A 14,095-nucleotide genomic window follows, 5' to 3' on the forward strand; every position below is an offset into this window, starting at 1 on the left:
GGGGGGAAGACCGGCCTGGGGGGGTGGGGGCGGACACCGGCCTCGCCGCCGCCGCCTCGGGGAGATCGAGGGGTGAGGGGTGGAGGGAGTCCGGAGGCCAGGTCTACCACCGTAGTGGGAATGGGTCAGTAGACCTGGCCTCCAGACTCCGGAGGCCAGGTCTACCACTGTTGTAGGAAGGTGTGGGTAGACCTGGACTTCGGAGGCTAGGTCTACCACTGTAGTGGGAAGGGGTGGGTAGACCTGGCCTCTGGAGGGGGGGCGCTCCAGGGCAGGGGGGTAATTGAGCCAGGGGGTGGACGGGGGTGGAGGAGATGGGAGAACCGGCGGGATGGGGGGGGACTTACCTCCTCCTGCTGCTTCCTCCTCTTCCTCATAGTTGTGGAGTTCCCCCTCTCCCGCGAGTATCGCGGGTCCCCCCCTTGTAGACTCTAATGAACAAATGAGCATGCTAGTCCTTTATTGGTACAGTGATTTTATTTGTTTGTTCTTAGGCATCAGTTTACAAGATCTGCAGAGAAATGTATGATGATGGAACTGATGAGCCTTTCCATAGTCAGCCAGACCTAATTGGAGACAAGTATGTATACCCTTGACAGTGGCAAGATCTGAATCATTGCATTTGTGTTGTATCAGCTATATGCCTTCTATAGTCCCAGGAATGCATAAACAAAGTTCAGAGCAACTAGAAAAGGCGGAGACTATCAAAAGAATTCTTCAGTGGCTTGCTGATTACATATAGTACACACTGGTTTTGTTATGGGGTTGGCATTTCCCTTTAAACCCTGATCCTAACTAACTTCTTAGTAACTTGTACAAGCATCAAGATTTTGCAGATTTCGTTCAGTTTTTCCTGTGACTCAAACAATGTTCAAGTGGTAAGAAAATTGACACCTGTCACACTTTGTAAAAAGAACACAGGCATGTTTTTTAATGTCACCTGATTTTTAAAAGGAGAACAGTAGTCACTTGCTCTGGATCTGCTAGGTCTCCTGTGCATTTTGGGGAGCAGAAAAGAGAATCCAAAGCCATTGACTGTCCTTTCTCAGCCAAGTCTCTCAGAATATCACTATCAAGAAATGACACTTTCCCACTTGCTGATAGTTTCAGGTGGTCAGCCGTGTTGGTCTGAAGTAGTAGAAAAAATTTAAAGTCCAGTGGCACCTTTAAGACCAACAAAGGTTTATTCACGGTAGGAGTTTTCATGTGCACGCAAAGTCTTCAGACCAACAAAATCCTTGGTTCAGGCCTCGAATGTGGCCTAGTGTGAATTCCCAGAGATAAAAAGAGACTCTGCTAGCAAAGCAAGCTGGCTTTTTTATTCTTAGATAACATACAGCTGTGCAGTGCAGTTGAATGCCTAGTATCAACTTCCAATTAATATTTTCCAGCCAGTTGAGGTCTGTGGGTTTCACCTGTGGGAAAGGAGCTGAGACAATCTGCAGTAAGTTTTGATTCCTTTCATTGTGGTCAAGTCACCTTATAGGTCATTTGCCCAGCAAAGGGGAATTACATCACCATTAAGGGTTCCTATTGGTTCTTCAGGCCTGAGACCACATTGGACCCTCACCCATAAAGAGCTTAGGTTTTCACTTTAGTGTTAGCCTGATGTGACTGTGTGCTACCATACCATGCAGTTGCTGTTCTCCTCCTGGCATCCATTTTGATTGCTTGATCGAGAGGGCCAAACTGCTTGCTGGCCCTGGCTGTGGGGAGAGAGAGAGAGAGAGAGAGAGCGCCGCCTTGATGCTGAGAGCCTTCAGCCTGAGGTGGATTAACATCTGCTAACTTGGAAACATGCTATTACTGTGTTAATGTTTTAATTCTTAGGTTTCTTGTTTTTCCTCACAGTCTTGTTCTTTTAAAAATATCTTTGCACCTTAATAAAAATAAGTACATTTTATTTGCTTGTAGTTTTTGCCTTCAGTTGACCTCAGTCTAATTCCAGTGTTCTAGATCCAGTGACCACCAACCAGATAACTTGTTGGAAACTCATTCTGCAGGTCTACCCTGCAGGGTCAACTTTCTGGTTAATTCCAGGGAAGGAAGGCTAGGAGCTTGCCCTTTTGCTTCTAAGCTAAGGGCTGGTGGTAGCCTACCAGACTACTGTGTCGGTAGCCACACCCTAGGGAATTTTAGTTTTGTTGTGCTGCAGCCCTTCCACCAAAAGGTCCTTAGCATGGGCTGGACTGGGGACCTTTGACAAAAGGTTTAGTCCCTCACCAGCCATAATCAGGGAAACTGTAAATCCAGTCTTCTGATTGAAAGAAGAAAGTACCTGACAGTGCATTTGTCCAGCCATGGTATATTGCTCACTGCATGCAGTGTCCAAAACCATGCCGAACAGCATGGGGTGGAATAATCATACCATTGGTCAGAATTAGCCATGAAGGCCAGAGAAGAAGCTATGTAAGATGAGGTAATGAAAGAAAAAAGACTGTCTATATGACATAATTCCTTTCTAATCTGGAGGCTTCATTTTCACTGTTTAATATTCTAATATTTATGTCACTTTCTAATATCTGTATTTAAAGCAGTCCTGTGACTTGCTAACATTCTCAGTTTTAAAATAGTAAAACAAACATGAGTTTATTTAGGCTATGACTGAGCAGGGATTTGAACACAAGACTGTCAGGACAAACTGCAATATACTTTTCCAATGAAAGTGGGCTGTTTCTTGCTTTCTGGGCTGTCTCACAAATGTGTTCTGTGCTGACATAGAGACACTTTTGACCCTTTTCAAGAAACTTTTAACTATCTGCATTTCTCCTTGCCCAGTTCTTGTTAGAACACTGCATTTGTTCAGGGAACTGTAATCAACATTCAGCTTAGTTGGATGTATCCCATTACTTTTGGTTATCTGTGGGATTTCTTATCAAGTGTTCATAATAATATAGTGCAGCAAGTGTTAGAGTGCTTTACTTCTGAAGCAAAGATCTGTACTGCAGATTATGTTCATCTTCAATCTTCTGTGTAGTTCCATATTGGGACTGAACTTGCACAGGCCAGCCACCCAGAGGCTCTCTTACAGCTATTCTGGTATTTAACACTCCAAGGGGAGCCTCTCCCCTGCAGAGTTCATTAGTGGCCATCTTCTTGCCTAACGGTCATATGCTCTACAGGGAGGAGCCGCCCTTTTTCCTCAGTCCTTTCTTTGCTGCCACATTGTGAGAATGTGCTCTCTTCAGCTCTGGTTGTTGTGAGTTTCCTTGGCTTCCTGAAGACTCTCCCCACTTTGGAAAATGTCACAGAAAGCTTTGTTTAAAAAATGTACCCAGTGCAGTACGACCTGTTTGGATGAATGCCTTCTCTGCCTTTTCTACTTGGGTGAGGCTCATAATACAGCCACGTGCAATATTTTCCTCCACTTTACCCCAAAAGCCCACTCAGACCGAGAAGCATGCTTAAAGACAGGCTTATGGGAGAAAGTGCTCTCTTGCTTTAATAGCCCAGCAGCAAAGACAGCTGCCCTAGCAGAACACAGTCAATCCTTGCCTTTGAAGTCACTGGTTAGAACCAACCAACTTGCGAACCTGCCATCGAGTGTCTTGGTTTCATGTGTTCCAGAGACAGAACCGAAGTGTTGGGTCTGATCGCCTGCCCATGGCTTCAGCACTCATACTAAGAGGGCATGCTTGGCTGTGCTCTATAGCTCTCCCTCCCGACACCCAGCAGAAGGTGGAAGACCTCCCTTTTGGGGGAACGACACTTTTTGCTTTGTTGACCAATGATCTTTTATCCCAATTCAAGAAGAACAAGCAAACAGCCTCGGCAGATATATAGATTCCACCAGTTGTAGTCACCATACTCCCGGTACTCACACCAGCAGCCTGGCTCATCACAGTATCCTACACAGCAGCCCTTTTCAGGATCTGTGGCACAGGGCAGGCGCAGGTCCAATAATAGAGCCAGACGTTTGGGCTTACAACATCAGCCACTTCCTAAAGAGTCACAACAGGCTCCAAAAGGTTCTTTCTGACCAGGGCCTGTAATAGACCAGCCACCTACCGTCTTTAAAGACAAGGTTGGCTGCTTCTAGTGACAAATGACGGAAGGTCACTCATGACACTTGGGTTTTGTCAATTGTTAGTTTGGGTTATAGATTAGAGTTTTGGCACTGGCCACACTTCCAACACCCTGATCAGGCTCTGAATAATTCTATGCCTGAATTGGAACAGGAACTATTATCCCTTATCCAAAAGGGGACAGTACAAAGGGTTCCTGACTTGGACCCTGTAACAGGTTTCTATTCATGTTTTTTCCTGGTACCCAAGAAAGATGGAGGCCTTAGGCTAATCCTGGATCTGAGAGATCTGAATTATTTAATGCCAAGTTCACTATCAGTATGATGAAACCTGAGTATTCTTACAAGAAACATCACAAATGCAAAGAAACAATCACAATAGTACAGAGAAGTAAAGTCCCATAAATTTCAATGTGTCTCACTCCTGTTGTATTATAATTTCATTAGTCCAACTTGACATGCATTCATCATGGAGTGGACTCATATAGTTCCAGAAGGATCCAAATAATCTTGAAATCCATAAGCGATGCATAGCCCGGATGCAGGCTGCTCTGTTTTGAATAATTCTTTTTCAAATCCAAAAGGCCATAGTGGGACTAAATGCAAATTCAAGGCATACACAGATGAGGATAAACAAACAATATGTATAAATTGTATAGATACAAAAATACAGAGAAACTCACCCCAATCTCAGTAGTAACACATGCAGAAATCAGTTTACTCAATCATAAAGGAGCAGGTACTGATAGAAGATACATTCCAAATCAGATGGACAGGCACTCTATTTTGTACCTTCCTGCCATCCCCAAAATCTGAGAGGAACACACGTGATGTATCCTTCTGGCCCAGACCAATCTGGTTTCAGGTCCTCCTATCATTGTCCAAGGGCCTCTACGTACACCTTCCCTTAGCTGCAGACCTACTACGCAGGGGTCCTATGGTCCACCACGAGGTGCGCAGGCTCAAGTTGCCAGCTTGGTTGCTGAATGATCCCAGTTTGGTTTCTCCAACCGGGTAGCTGATGTCCTCCTTATTGCCCATAGACCTTTTACTAGGAGGTCTTATATGAGTAAATGGATCCATTTTTCTGATTGGGCCAGGACACAGGTTTCTTCCCATAAGGTACATTTAGCTGCTATATCTGCCTACCATGCCAAGATCCAGGACAGGATGCTGTTTTCTCATCCAGCATCCAAGAGTTCTTTGAAGGAGTTCATTTTTTTTCCTCCATGCCCACCTAAAGTGCTGCGGTGGTCCTTGTCAGTGGTGTCTTCCAACTCATGTTAGCCCTATTCGAACCACTGGATTCTTGTGGCTTGCAACTTTTGTCTTTCAAGGTTGCGTTTTTGGTGGCAATCACATCAGCCAGGAGGAGGGCTTTGAGGGCTGACCATCTGTATATTAAGTTCTAGGCTAGCCATGTAGTTCTGAGACGCAGTTTACATCTTTTTTAATCTAAGGTCGTCTCTAGTTTCCACCTTACTCAGGACATCGTCCTTGCAGTCTGGTACACATTGGTAGATTTCAAGGATGCATATTTCCGTATCTTTCAGCAACCTGAGAAATTGTTTTCAGTCATGAGCCAGAACAATGGTTTCCAGTACCTTAGCTTCTCCATGACATCACTAGTTAGTTTTTACCAATTGTATGGCAATCATTGCAGTTTATGTCCATCACGTTCGGATCACAGTGTTCCCACAGAAGACTTGCTTCTTGGCAGGCTGCTCATAGAGATCCTGTCTGGGATTTCTGCATTCGCCGTAAGAACTCTCACTTTGATATCATTCAGCACATCCAATTGATCGGAGTTCTTGATTTCACTCACAAGACTGTCAGTACAGTAAATCCAAAGGCAAACCACTTTCCTTGTTGCAGGTGTCACACACTTAAGATAACTTTATAAAAAGTGCAGAAGAGCTAAATGAGAAGTTGTTCAGCCTGCTCTTGAGGGAGTGAGCTTAGTTGGTTGTGGGCAGATCCTAGATGAGAGCCTTCATGAATAACCATAAGCAGCTTGTTTTAACTATCTGCCTACTGAGCTTTCTGGAGGAAGGCAGTAAGCTCACTGAGGTAGGATGAGCAGAACCTTCATCAGCTCTTACTAAGGTGGCAGCAAAACTCTGCAGGTTTCCTAGAGTTTTGTTCCACACAAATATTCAAAGGAACTCTGATCTCAGTGGAGTTTAAAGAAATAAAGAAGGAAGGGGTTTTCTTCAGTACTTCATTGTTTATATTGCCATATTCAATTTCATATCGCTCTGAGCCAGTTCATGCAACTCAGGAATCTTATAGTAGCTGTTTTAAATTGAGCTTTGTAGGAACTGCTACTCTGCTCAGCAAGTGATTTGCTCATTAAGAAACATAGTATTTTCATGCTTGTGCCAAAAATGGGGGGGGGGGGGGTCTTGCAGCGTTAGGAAAATAAAAGTTTTCACATCTTGAGGGCCTGTAGACAAATCACTAGTCATGGGTTCTCCTATCTCTTCTCCCCTCCTCCAGTTTGGATGAACTGGTCGTCACTTGAGCTAGAAAGGCAAGTATTCATTGAAGAGTACAGAGGGGCAAGGAATGAGTCTTTTCAGAATCTTGTTTCATATAAAATGGAATATCCAAGTCAAGTACAACTAGCTCTGTAAAATATGCTATGTGACTCCTAGATGTGTTTTTCATGAGTAATTTAAGTCAAGGGTAAACCAGGTGAAAGGCTCCATGCTTTTCTTAAGGGGGCAAATCCACATTTACACAGCACATGAAACTTGTAGGCATCCATAGACATTGCAAATATGTAAGTTTACTTCCCCTTACCTCTTGAAAAAGGTGTACTATGCTCCCACCTGGATACACAAGACAAGCCTGATCTCGCCAGATCTTGGAAGCTAAGCAGGGTTGACTCTGGCAAGTACTTGGATGGGAGACCTCTTTGGAATACTAGCAGTTGGGAGGCAGGGGCAGGCTTTATTCAGCCACCTCTCTGAATATCCGCCAGGCCCCTAGAAGGGGTCAGTCACCAGAGGTCGCCATGACTTCCAGGTGCGCACATACATATGAAAAAGATAAAGGTGTATTAAGTATATTCTAACACTTAAGTTTTTAGAATGGTATGGTGTTGAAGAAGCAAATCATTCCATTTCCAAGCTGAAGAGCCAGCGCTGTCTGAAGACGTTCTCCATGGTCATGTGGCCGGCATGACTAAACACCTGTGGTAGTAATTCGTCTCCAAGTTGTATTTCTTCAAGGAAGAACTTCTAAGCTGCTTCAGGATCTTTTTGAGCAGTGGAAGTCCCACAAGCCTTACAAAGACTAACAGCTTGATAAAAATATTGATTCAAAACAGGCCTGTTGTGTAATATGAGCCTTGATGTCTTCATGCTCTGAGGGACTTACCTTCAGCTGTTAAAGAGAATGTTTTTACTCGGTCCCTTTAAGACTGTATGCAGCAGGGTTTAAGTCTTTCAATGTAATTATGTAGTTTGTACTTCGTTTGCCCTTTACATGGTAGCTTATCTTATGTCACTATAAATATTTTTGTAGAAAATAGATTTTGTCTATATTGTTCAGTGTTGCTTTTGTATGTTTGGTCATACCTAAATCACAGGCATTTGTTAGCTTGAAATTATACTAGTAGTCTTGTTTTTAAGGATACGTAGCTTAAATGTGCACGTTGCAATTATGTGACATCACCTATTGTTTCTTCCTCCCTTACAACATTTCTATGGCTTAACTGTTCTGTAGATATAGTCTTTGGGTTTCCATCATTTACTAAATGTATGTAATCTGTATGATTTTGATTTTGCTTTCTGTGGGTTTAACTGACCATCTCTTTTCTTCTCCTTTCAGACTGGTAGGTGGCTTGCTGTCCCTCAGCCCAGATTACTGCTTTGTCCTGGAAGATGAAAGTGGCATCTGTGGCTATGCACTGGGAACTGTCGATGTAACTCCTTTCATTAAAAAATGCAAAATGGCCTGGATTCCTTTCATGCAGGAGAAATACAGCAAGCCAAGCGGTGACAAGGAACTATCGGAGGCAGAGGTTAGCCATGCTAATGTATGCTTGAGTTGTTAAAGCATTGTGTGTATGTGTAGGCTTCCTTCTCCTAATGCTAAAGATATGGAAAGGTGAGAACAATTTCAATAGCAAAACCTCAGATATAACATTTATAGTATGCAGACCTAGAAGTCTGTAGAACTAGTTTTCCTCTGGAGATCTCAGTTTACCATGATCTGTGAATTTGATAGGGTTTGTGTTAAATTTGTTAAGTATCATCTTTATGAAATTGAGTATAATTGCGTGTTATTGTATCAGACAATTCACTTACCTGTACTGTAATTAAGGGTGCTCCTTGACTGCATGTTGTTATGGTCAGGCATTAAATTATAGAATTTAATCTCCCATATAGAATGTAGGGCATTCATCACATTTCAGGCTCTCTGGCCTATAACATGCATACACACTGACTAACTCATTTGTGCAAATAGCTTCAAAATGTTGATGAGTGTCTGCAAAATATCTGATAATGATGTTCAGAGAGGCTAGATAACTGTTCTTGGATCCCAAGCCCAACTCTCAGAGAGTGATTAATCACGGAGAATGATTAAAATGTGGAATTTGCTGCCAGAGGATGCAGTGATAGCCATAGGAATAAACAGCTTTAAAAGGGGAGTAGATGGTTTATTGAGTATCAGTGGCTACTAGCCATGACTGAGGGGAAGCAACATCAGGAGAAAGCCTTGGCCTCTGTGCTCTGTTGTTGGCCATCCAGAGGAACTGGTTGGCCACTGTGTGAAGCAGGTTGCTGGACTAGATGGACCATTGGTCTGAACCACCAGGGCTCTTCTTATGTTCTTAAGTTCTCCCTGCCAACAGGCTCCTTCTCCTCCACTGCACAAACATGCTGATATTTGGATGTAGGACTGTGTATGTAGCGTGGCATGGGAAGCATTATTTTAGAAAAATTGCTAGTTATTTGTGCTGTTGCTGAGCAGAGTATCTTGCATGTTGTTCCCAGTTACCTTTGATATCTTCAGTTACTTCTACACATAGAAGAAATTCTTCTTGGACTAAATAGCTTTAATGTTTTTGGAATAAAAACCATCTCATTAAATCATTTTGTATCCCAACTAAAACCTGGTTCTTATGTTTAGAGCTCTGTGTGTAGACCAGGGATAGGCACCATGTTTATTAGCTTTCTCCAGCTAAGGCTGCTTGTCTTGAAAAATGTGGTGTGTCTCCCCCCCCCTCCACTCACACTGTAGTGTAACATGCCCCCTTAAATACTGTTGCTGGGAGTCCCCTGTTCCCCAGGAGCAGCATTGGGTTTCAGCAGCCGGGAAAGGTGAAAAAGTCACATTCTGCAGGCACAAATCATTCTGGCCATGGAAACACTGCAGTCCAAGACATAGTTCCCTCTAAGCTGAGTTGGTGTGAGCTAGCTCACAGATTTTTAGCCTCCGGCTCACACATTTTTGTCTTAGCTCAGTAAGGATGGCTCCAGAGCAGACTAATTTATGCAGCAGCCAAATCGCTCGCTCACAACTTTAATGCCAGTAGCTCACAAAGTAGAATTTTTGCTCACAAGACTCCACAGCTTAGAGGGAACATTCGTCCAAGGTAATGTCTCGCTGACAGGTGCTGCTTGCCGGTCCAGGGCAAGTGAACAAGGTATTGGCAGTGGAGTAGAAGGCAGCAGCACATCTCCTCTTGCCCCCAGCCACATGTCAGGGCTAGGTATTCTGCAGCCTTGGTGGGCTGCCATTTATTGGGTGGATCCTTGCTGGTATAGGCATAGGGAGTCTCGAGCCAGCTGGTTCTGCACACTTCCCAGTAGGCCCCAGCGTGTAAAAATCCATGTCAGCAGCTTGCCCTCCTCTCTCGTTGCTGAAGCTTAGCAAGGATTACCCATGCTCTGCTTCATTGTTGTTCTTTACCTCTTCTTTATACGTGTTTTTGTTCTGGGGCTGTCTTTCTCTTTGGCTGCTTGAGTCACTGGGGGGGGGGGGTGTAAATTGGTTTTTGATTCCTGATGAAGAAAAAGTAATGGTCCATGGGCAGAAACCCTTCTACCCTCAGAAGCCCTGTGCTGGATCCAAGCCGTGGTCGTCATCTCCTCCTCCATCAACCAAGAGGAAGTTGACCCCCAGTAAAACAGGATGTATCTCAGAGTCATGCATTGGACTCAGCCAGCAGCAACAGTTCTGAGACAACACTCTGCCCCATCCTCCAGCTCAGGGGCCTGCCTCAGACCCAGTTGCTATGATCAAGAACATGGGTTGACATGTCATTGTTTGGCACATGTGCTGGGGGTTGCTGATCACTGCTACAGAAACCTGGCTTTCTACATTGCGGGGCTCTTTTATTTGGATATAATAAACTAAGATCTCTGGTAGAAATTAAGGTTGTCAGATAGCCTTGCTTTTGAGAAGCTGATGTTAGAAAGAACAATTTCAAAGGGAGGGCCTTCAGTTTTAATCAGTCTAACATGTATACTTGTCTGAGACAGAGATGAAGAGGTGGGGCTGCTCTTTGAGGTGAAGCTCATAGAATTTATTGCATTTAGCTAATTTAGTCTCTTGTTTGGGGATTGATGTGAAAATCTAATCATGTGATCAGTGTAGCCCAAGTCCATACAAATGAACTTCTGCAAGTGCATAGCATGTTTCCAACATGATCACTATTATGATACTGAAAGATTGTTATGATTGTGTATATTCTAGAAAATTATGTTGAGTTTCCATGAGGAGCAAGAAGTGCTTCCAGAAACATTCCTTGCCAACTTCCCATCATTGATAAAGATTGACATTCATAAAAAGGTGACTGATCCAAGTGTAGCTAAAAGCATGATGGCCTGCCTACTCTCTTCCCTCAAGGCAAATGGTGAGTTTCTGACAAGTTAACAGTTCTGGCTATTGGGCTGTTAAAAGCAATTACAACATTCTGTACCTTGGTGCAAACTTCAATTCCACCGCTGACCAGTGTAGGCGAGAGTTTCAGGTAATTGTGTAAGAAGGATGTTCAAACCCTGCTCCTGCATTTCTGCAAATATTTACACGTCTTCCATTTGGCAGAAGATCACCAGAAAGGGGCCACTTTATTGATGGTGTTGTTGCCAAGGAAGTCCAGTGTGTCCTAATCTTTTTTTGTTCCTTGGGAAATCCAATTCAACTGCTTCCTGTTTGAGAGCCTTTGGTTTCTCAAGCATGCATGGTACTGATAATGTACTTACTAGGGTGGCCAAATCCAACTTTGGATCTCCCAGAATTAAAACTGATCTCCAGATGACAGAGATCAGTTCTCCTGGAGAAAATGTCTGCTTTGGAGTGTAAAGTATATAAAATTATAATTTGTTGACGTCCCTCCACTCCCCAAACCCCAGACTCTACACCCACATTTTCCAGGACTATCCCAACTTGGAGTTGGCAATCCTGTGTGTATTTGATGTATATTTGTAGGTCAGTTTTGTATATATGGTTTGGTAATGACTATATGACAGACGTTCAAGTTTATCTTTAACTACTGCAAGAATCTTTTGGGTTTAGTAAACAGGTATTTTAGAAATAATTGCAATAGGTTTATTTGTGCATCATGTTCCTGATTCAGAAGCATAGATTATACCTTTGAGCATAATAATTCAGACTCATTATTGCCCATCACAAGCACAGTTGGCTTAACTATGCATTATCTCATGCAGGGTTACTGCTTTTGAGTATGTACATGCAACAATAGTGTCATAATTGCCTGTTGTAGGTGACTATTACTAGGAGGTCTGTACATTAGAAGCGGAAAATGATTAATATTTGCAGCATCTGTTTATTTCCTGTTGCCAGGGGATAACAAGAATTTAGATAGCCCTCATGACCTGTTCCTTTAAATCTCAGACAACTGTGTAGTTGAGCATGTGCCCCTATATGGCTGGGAAAGGCTGGCATCTGCAATTCAGTCTGGGACACAGAATACCAAGCAGCTGGTTCTTAATGGGGTTCTCTCCGTTTTGGCACGTGGCTAATCTGTTTGGAACTGATGGGATTACCTACATTTTGGAGTTATGCCTAGACCGTTATTCTTGGGTTCCTAGTCAGAGTGATAATTGATTTTCCTCAGGTACCTGAAGTGCTGGGCCTTCTGCATCGCAGCATAATGGGCTTCGAGATCAGTGGCAGTGGGTACTGACTGGGATGATGGCATACACAAGAAGATTAAAGTACCCTCCAAGGGAGAGGTCATTGATCAGTTATAAATATAGTCTTTACTCTTGACCATGGGTCTATCCAGAAATGGACTGCAATGAGACTAGAAAAGTGAGAGAAATCTGATTACATAGTTTCAGCTTTATTACAGTAACTTCTCTCTGCTTTCTCCCATTCCCCCAATATTTCTTTTCTTCTTCAGGCTCTCGTGGGGCTTTCTGTGAAGTGAGACCAGATGATAAAAGAATTCTGGAATTTTACAGCAAACTTGGATGCTTTGAAATAGCAAAGATGGAAGGATTTCCTAAGGATGCCATTATCCTTGGAAGAAGTTTGTAAGGAGCTTGGTCAATGAGTATTTGATTCTTTAGATTCCTAACTGCTGGAGAGTGGTGAGCTGAGTTTTACCTTTTTGTCTGTCCATACAAAGGCAGCAGTCAGCTGGCCTGACAGCTTTGTGAAAATTCACCCATTACCTCTCCAAGATGCTGCTGAAAACACTGTTTGGAAAAACAGATACTGGTCATCCTCATTTCCTGGTCTTAAGCAGAGTGCCAAGGAATACTGCATATGATGTTGCCTTGGGGAAGAGACCCACAAATTCCTTAAAGTACTGATGGCAGTTCCGTGCATCTACCTATGTAGTCAGCTGAATGGCTACCTTATCCAGAAAGTCTGAACATGAAATGCCCCTTCTCCCATGTCATAAAGTGGCATTCATCCTGTGAGAAGAAAGGAAGGTGGCTGTGAAAGATCAATATTGACAGTTTTGAGTTTTGTCTTCTGTCCAGCTTGCTGATAGGGGAGAAATGGCCATTGCCTCTAAAGAATATTGGCCACACTTCGTGGGGATAAACTGCATTTTTCTGTGGTGAAGTCACTCAGTGGCAGAAGTGTAAATTTCAGTGTGTAAATATATATAAACGGTATGCTGACACTTTGTGTTTAGTTGTTTTGTAATTCTTTTGCTTTTCAAAGCAAAGTGATGTTTTGAGACAGCACTTTTGAATAATGTCAAACCACAAGAGAGGCTGAAGCTAATTCCACTACTGGCCTTTTCTGCTGTGCCTCATGCTCTTCAGTAGAAATGTCTTGGGGGGGGGGGGGAGAATGCTGGTCTAGAAAGGTTATTTCTTTAGAAGACAAGTTGTCAAAAGATGCAGTAGATGCTGCCTCCTGCTAGAGAAACGCTGGTTGGAAGGTGATCCAGTGAGATCATTACTGCCACAGCCAGCCATTTGCCCACCCGCACTGTGTGAAACAGCTGTGTGCTGTCATTTACAGCTTCTATCCTGAGTGATTCTGTCAGTCTGCATAAATCAGGGTCTTCAAGTCACGCACATTTGTGTCAGACTTCTTTGTGGACAAAAAGCACATTTTACGCATTATTTAAGTAGTTGCCTAATTTTAATATACCACCTGTTTCAAGTGTTTGAGGTTTTTACCAAAATCCAACAGGTGGTATCTGCATGGCTAGGAATTGTAGTAGGGAGGTAGCTGCCCCAGTTGGGAGAGTTGTTGTTGTTCCATTTGAATGCCTTGTTCCCAGGAGGCAGTCAGCCAACATCACACCTCATTTCCCTCATCTGCTACAATCAATTATTTTGGCTTCTTTTGCAAATATGCCCTTTGAGAAAAGATGGAGTTTAGTGGATCTTCACTTTTCTAATAGCCCTCCATCTACGGAAGAAGTTTTCTACACTTTTTCTAATGGCATTTGACTACTGTAATGTAGTTTGAAGCCTTTACAAGATGCCGATGATTGGGCTTGGTGGTTGTTACTCGCAGGTTTTTTTATTTTTCACTAAGTGAACAGTTTTAATAGCAAAATATTTAAGCTGCAGCAAGTACATTTCACTTGGGAAACAAGGCACTGAGCTATGATAGATC

At 43.2% G+C, this 14,095-nt stretch overlaps 1 protein-coding gene across 1 annotated transcript in view; it reads left to right on the plus strand.

Annotated features, from left to right (window-relative positions):
• Positions 1-12,926, plus strand: part of MGEA5 (meningioma expressed antigen 5 (hyaluronidase)) — a 36,943-nt gene extending 24,017 nt beyond the window's left edge. Inside the window, exons 13-16 of the mRNA XM_015415952.1 lie at positions 495-580; positions 7,862-8,054; positions 10,736-10,895; positions 12,408-12,926. Of these exons, the coding sequence (XP_015271438.1) occupies positions 495-580; positions 7,862-8,054; positions 10,736-10,895; positions 12,408-12,544 (576 nt within the window). The 3' untranslated portion in view covers positions 12,545-12,926. The remainder of the gene's footprint in view (positions 1-494; positions 581-7,861; positions 8,055-10,735; positions 10,896-12,407) is intronic.
• The last annotated feature ends 1,169 nt before the right edge of the window (positions 12,927-14,095 follow it).

Source organism: Gekko japonicus, unplaced genomic scaffold (assembly GCF_001447785.1).
Source record: "Gekko japonicus isolate JY-2015 unplaced genomic scaffold, Gekko_japonicus_V1.1 scaffold59, whole genome shotgun sequence".
Taxonomy (NCBI): domain Eukaryota; kingdom Metazoa; phylum Chordata; class Lepidosauria; order Squamata; family Gekkonidae; genus Gekko; species Gekko japonicus.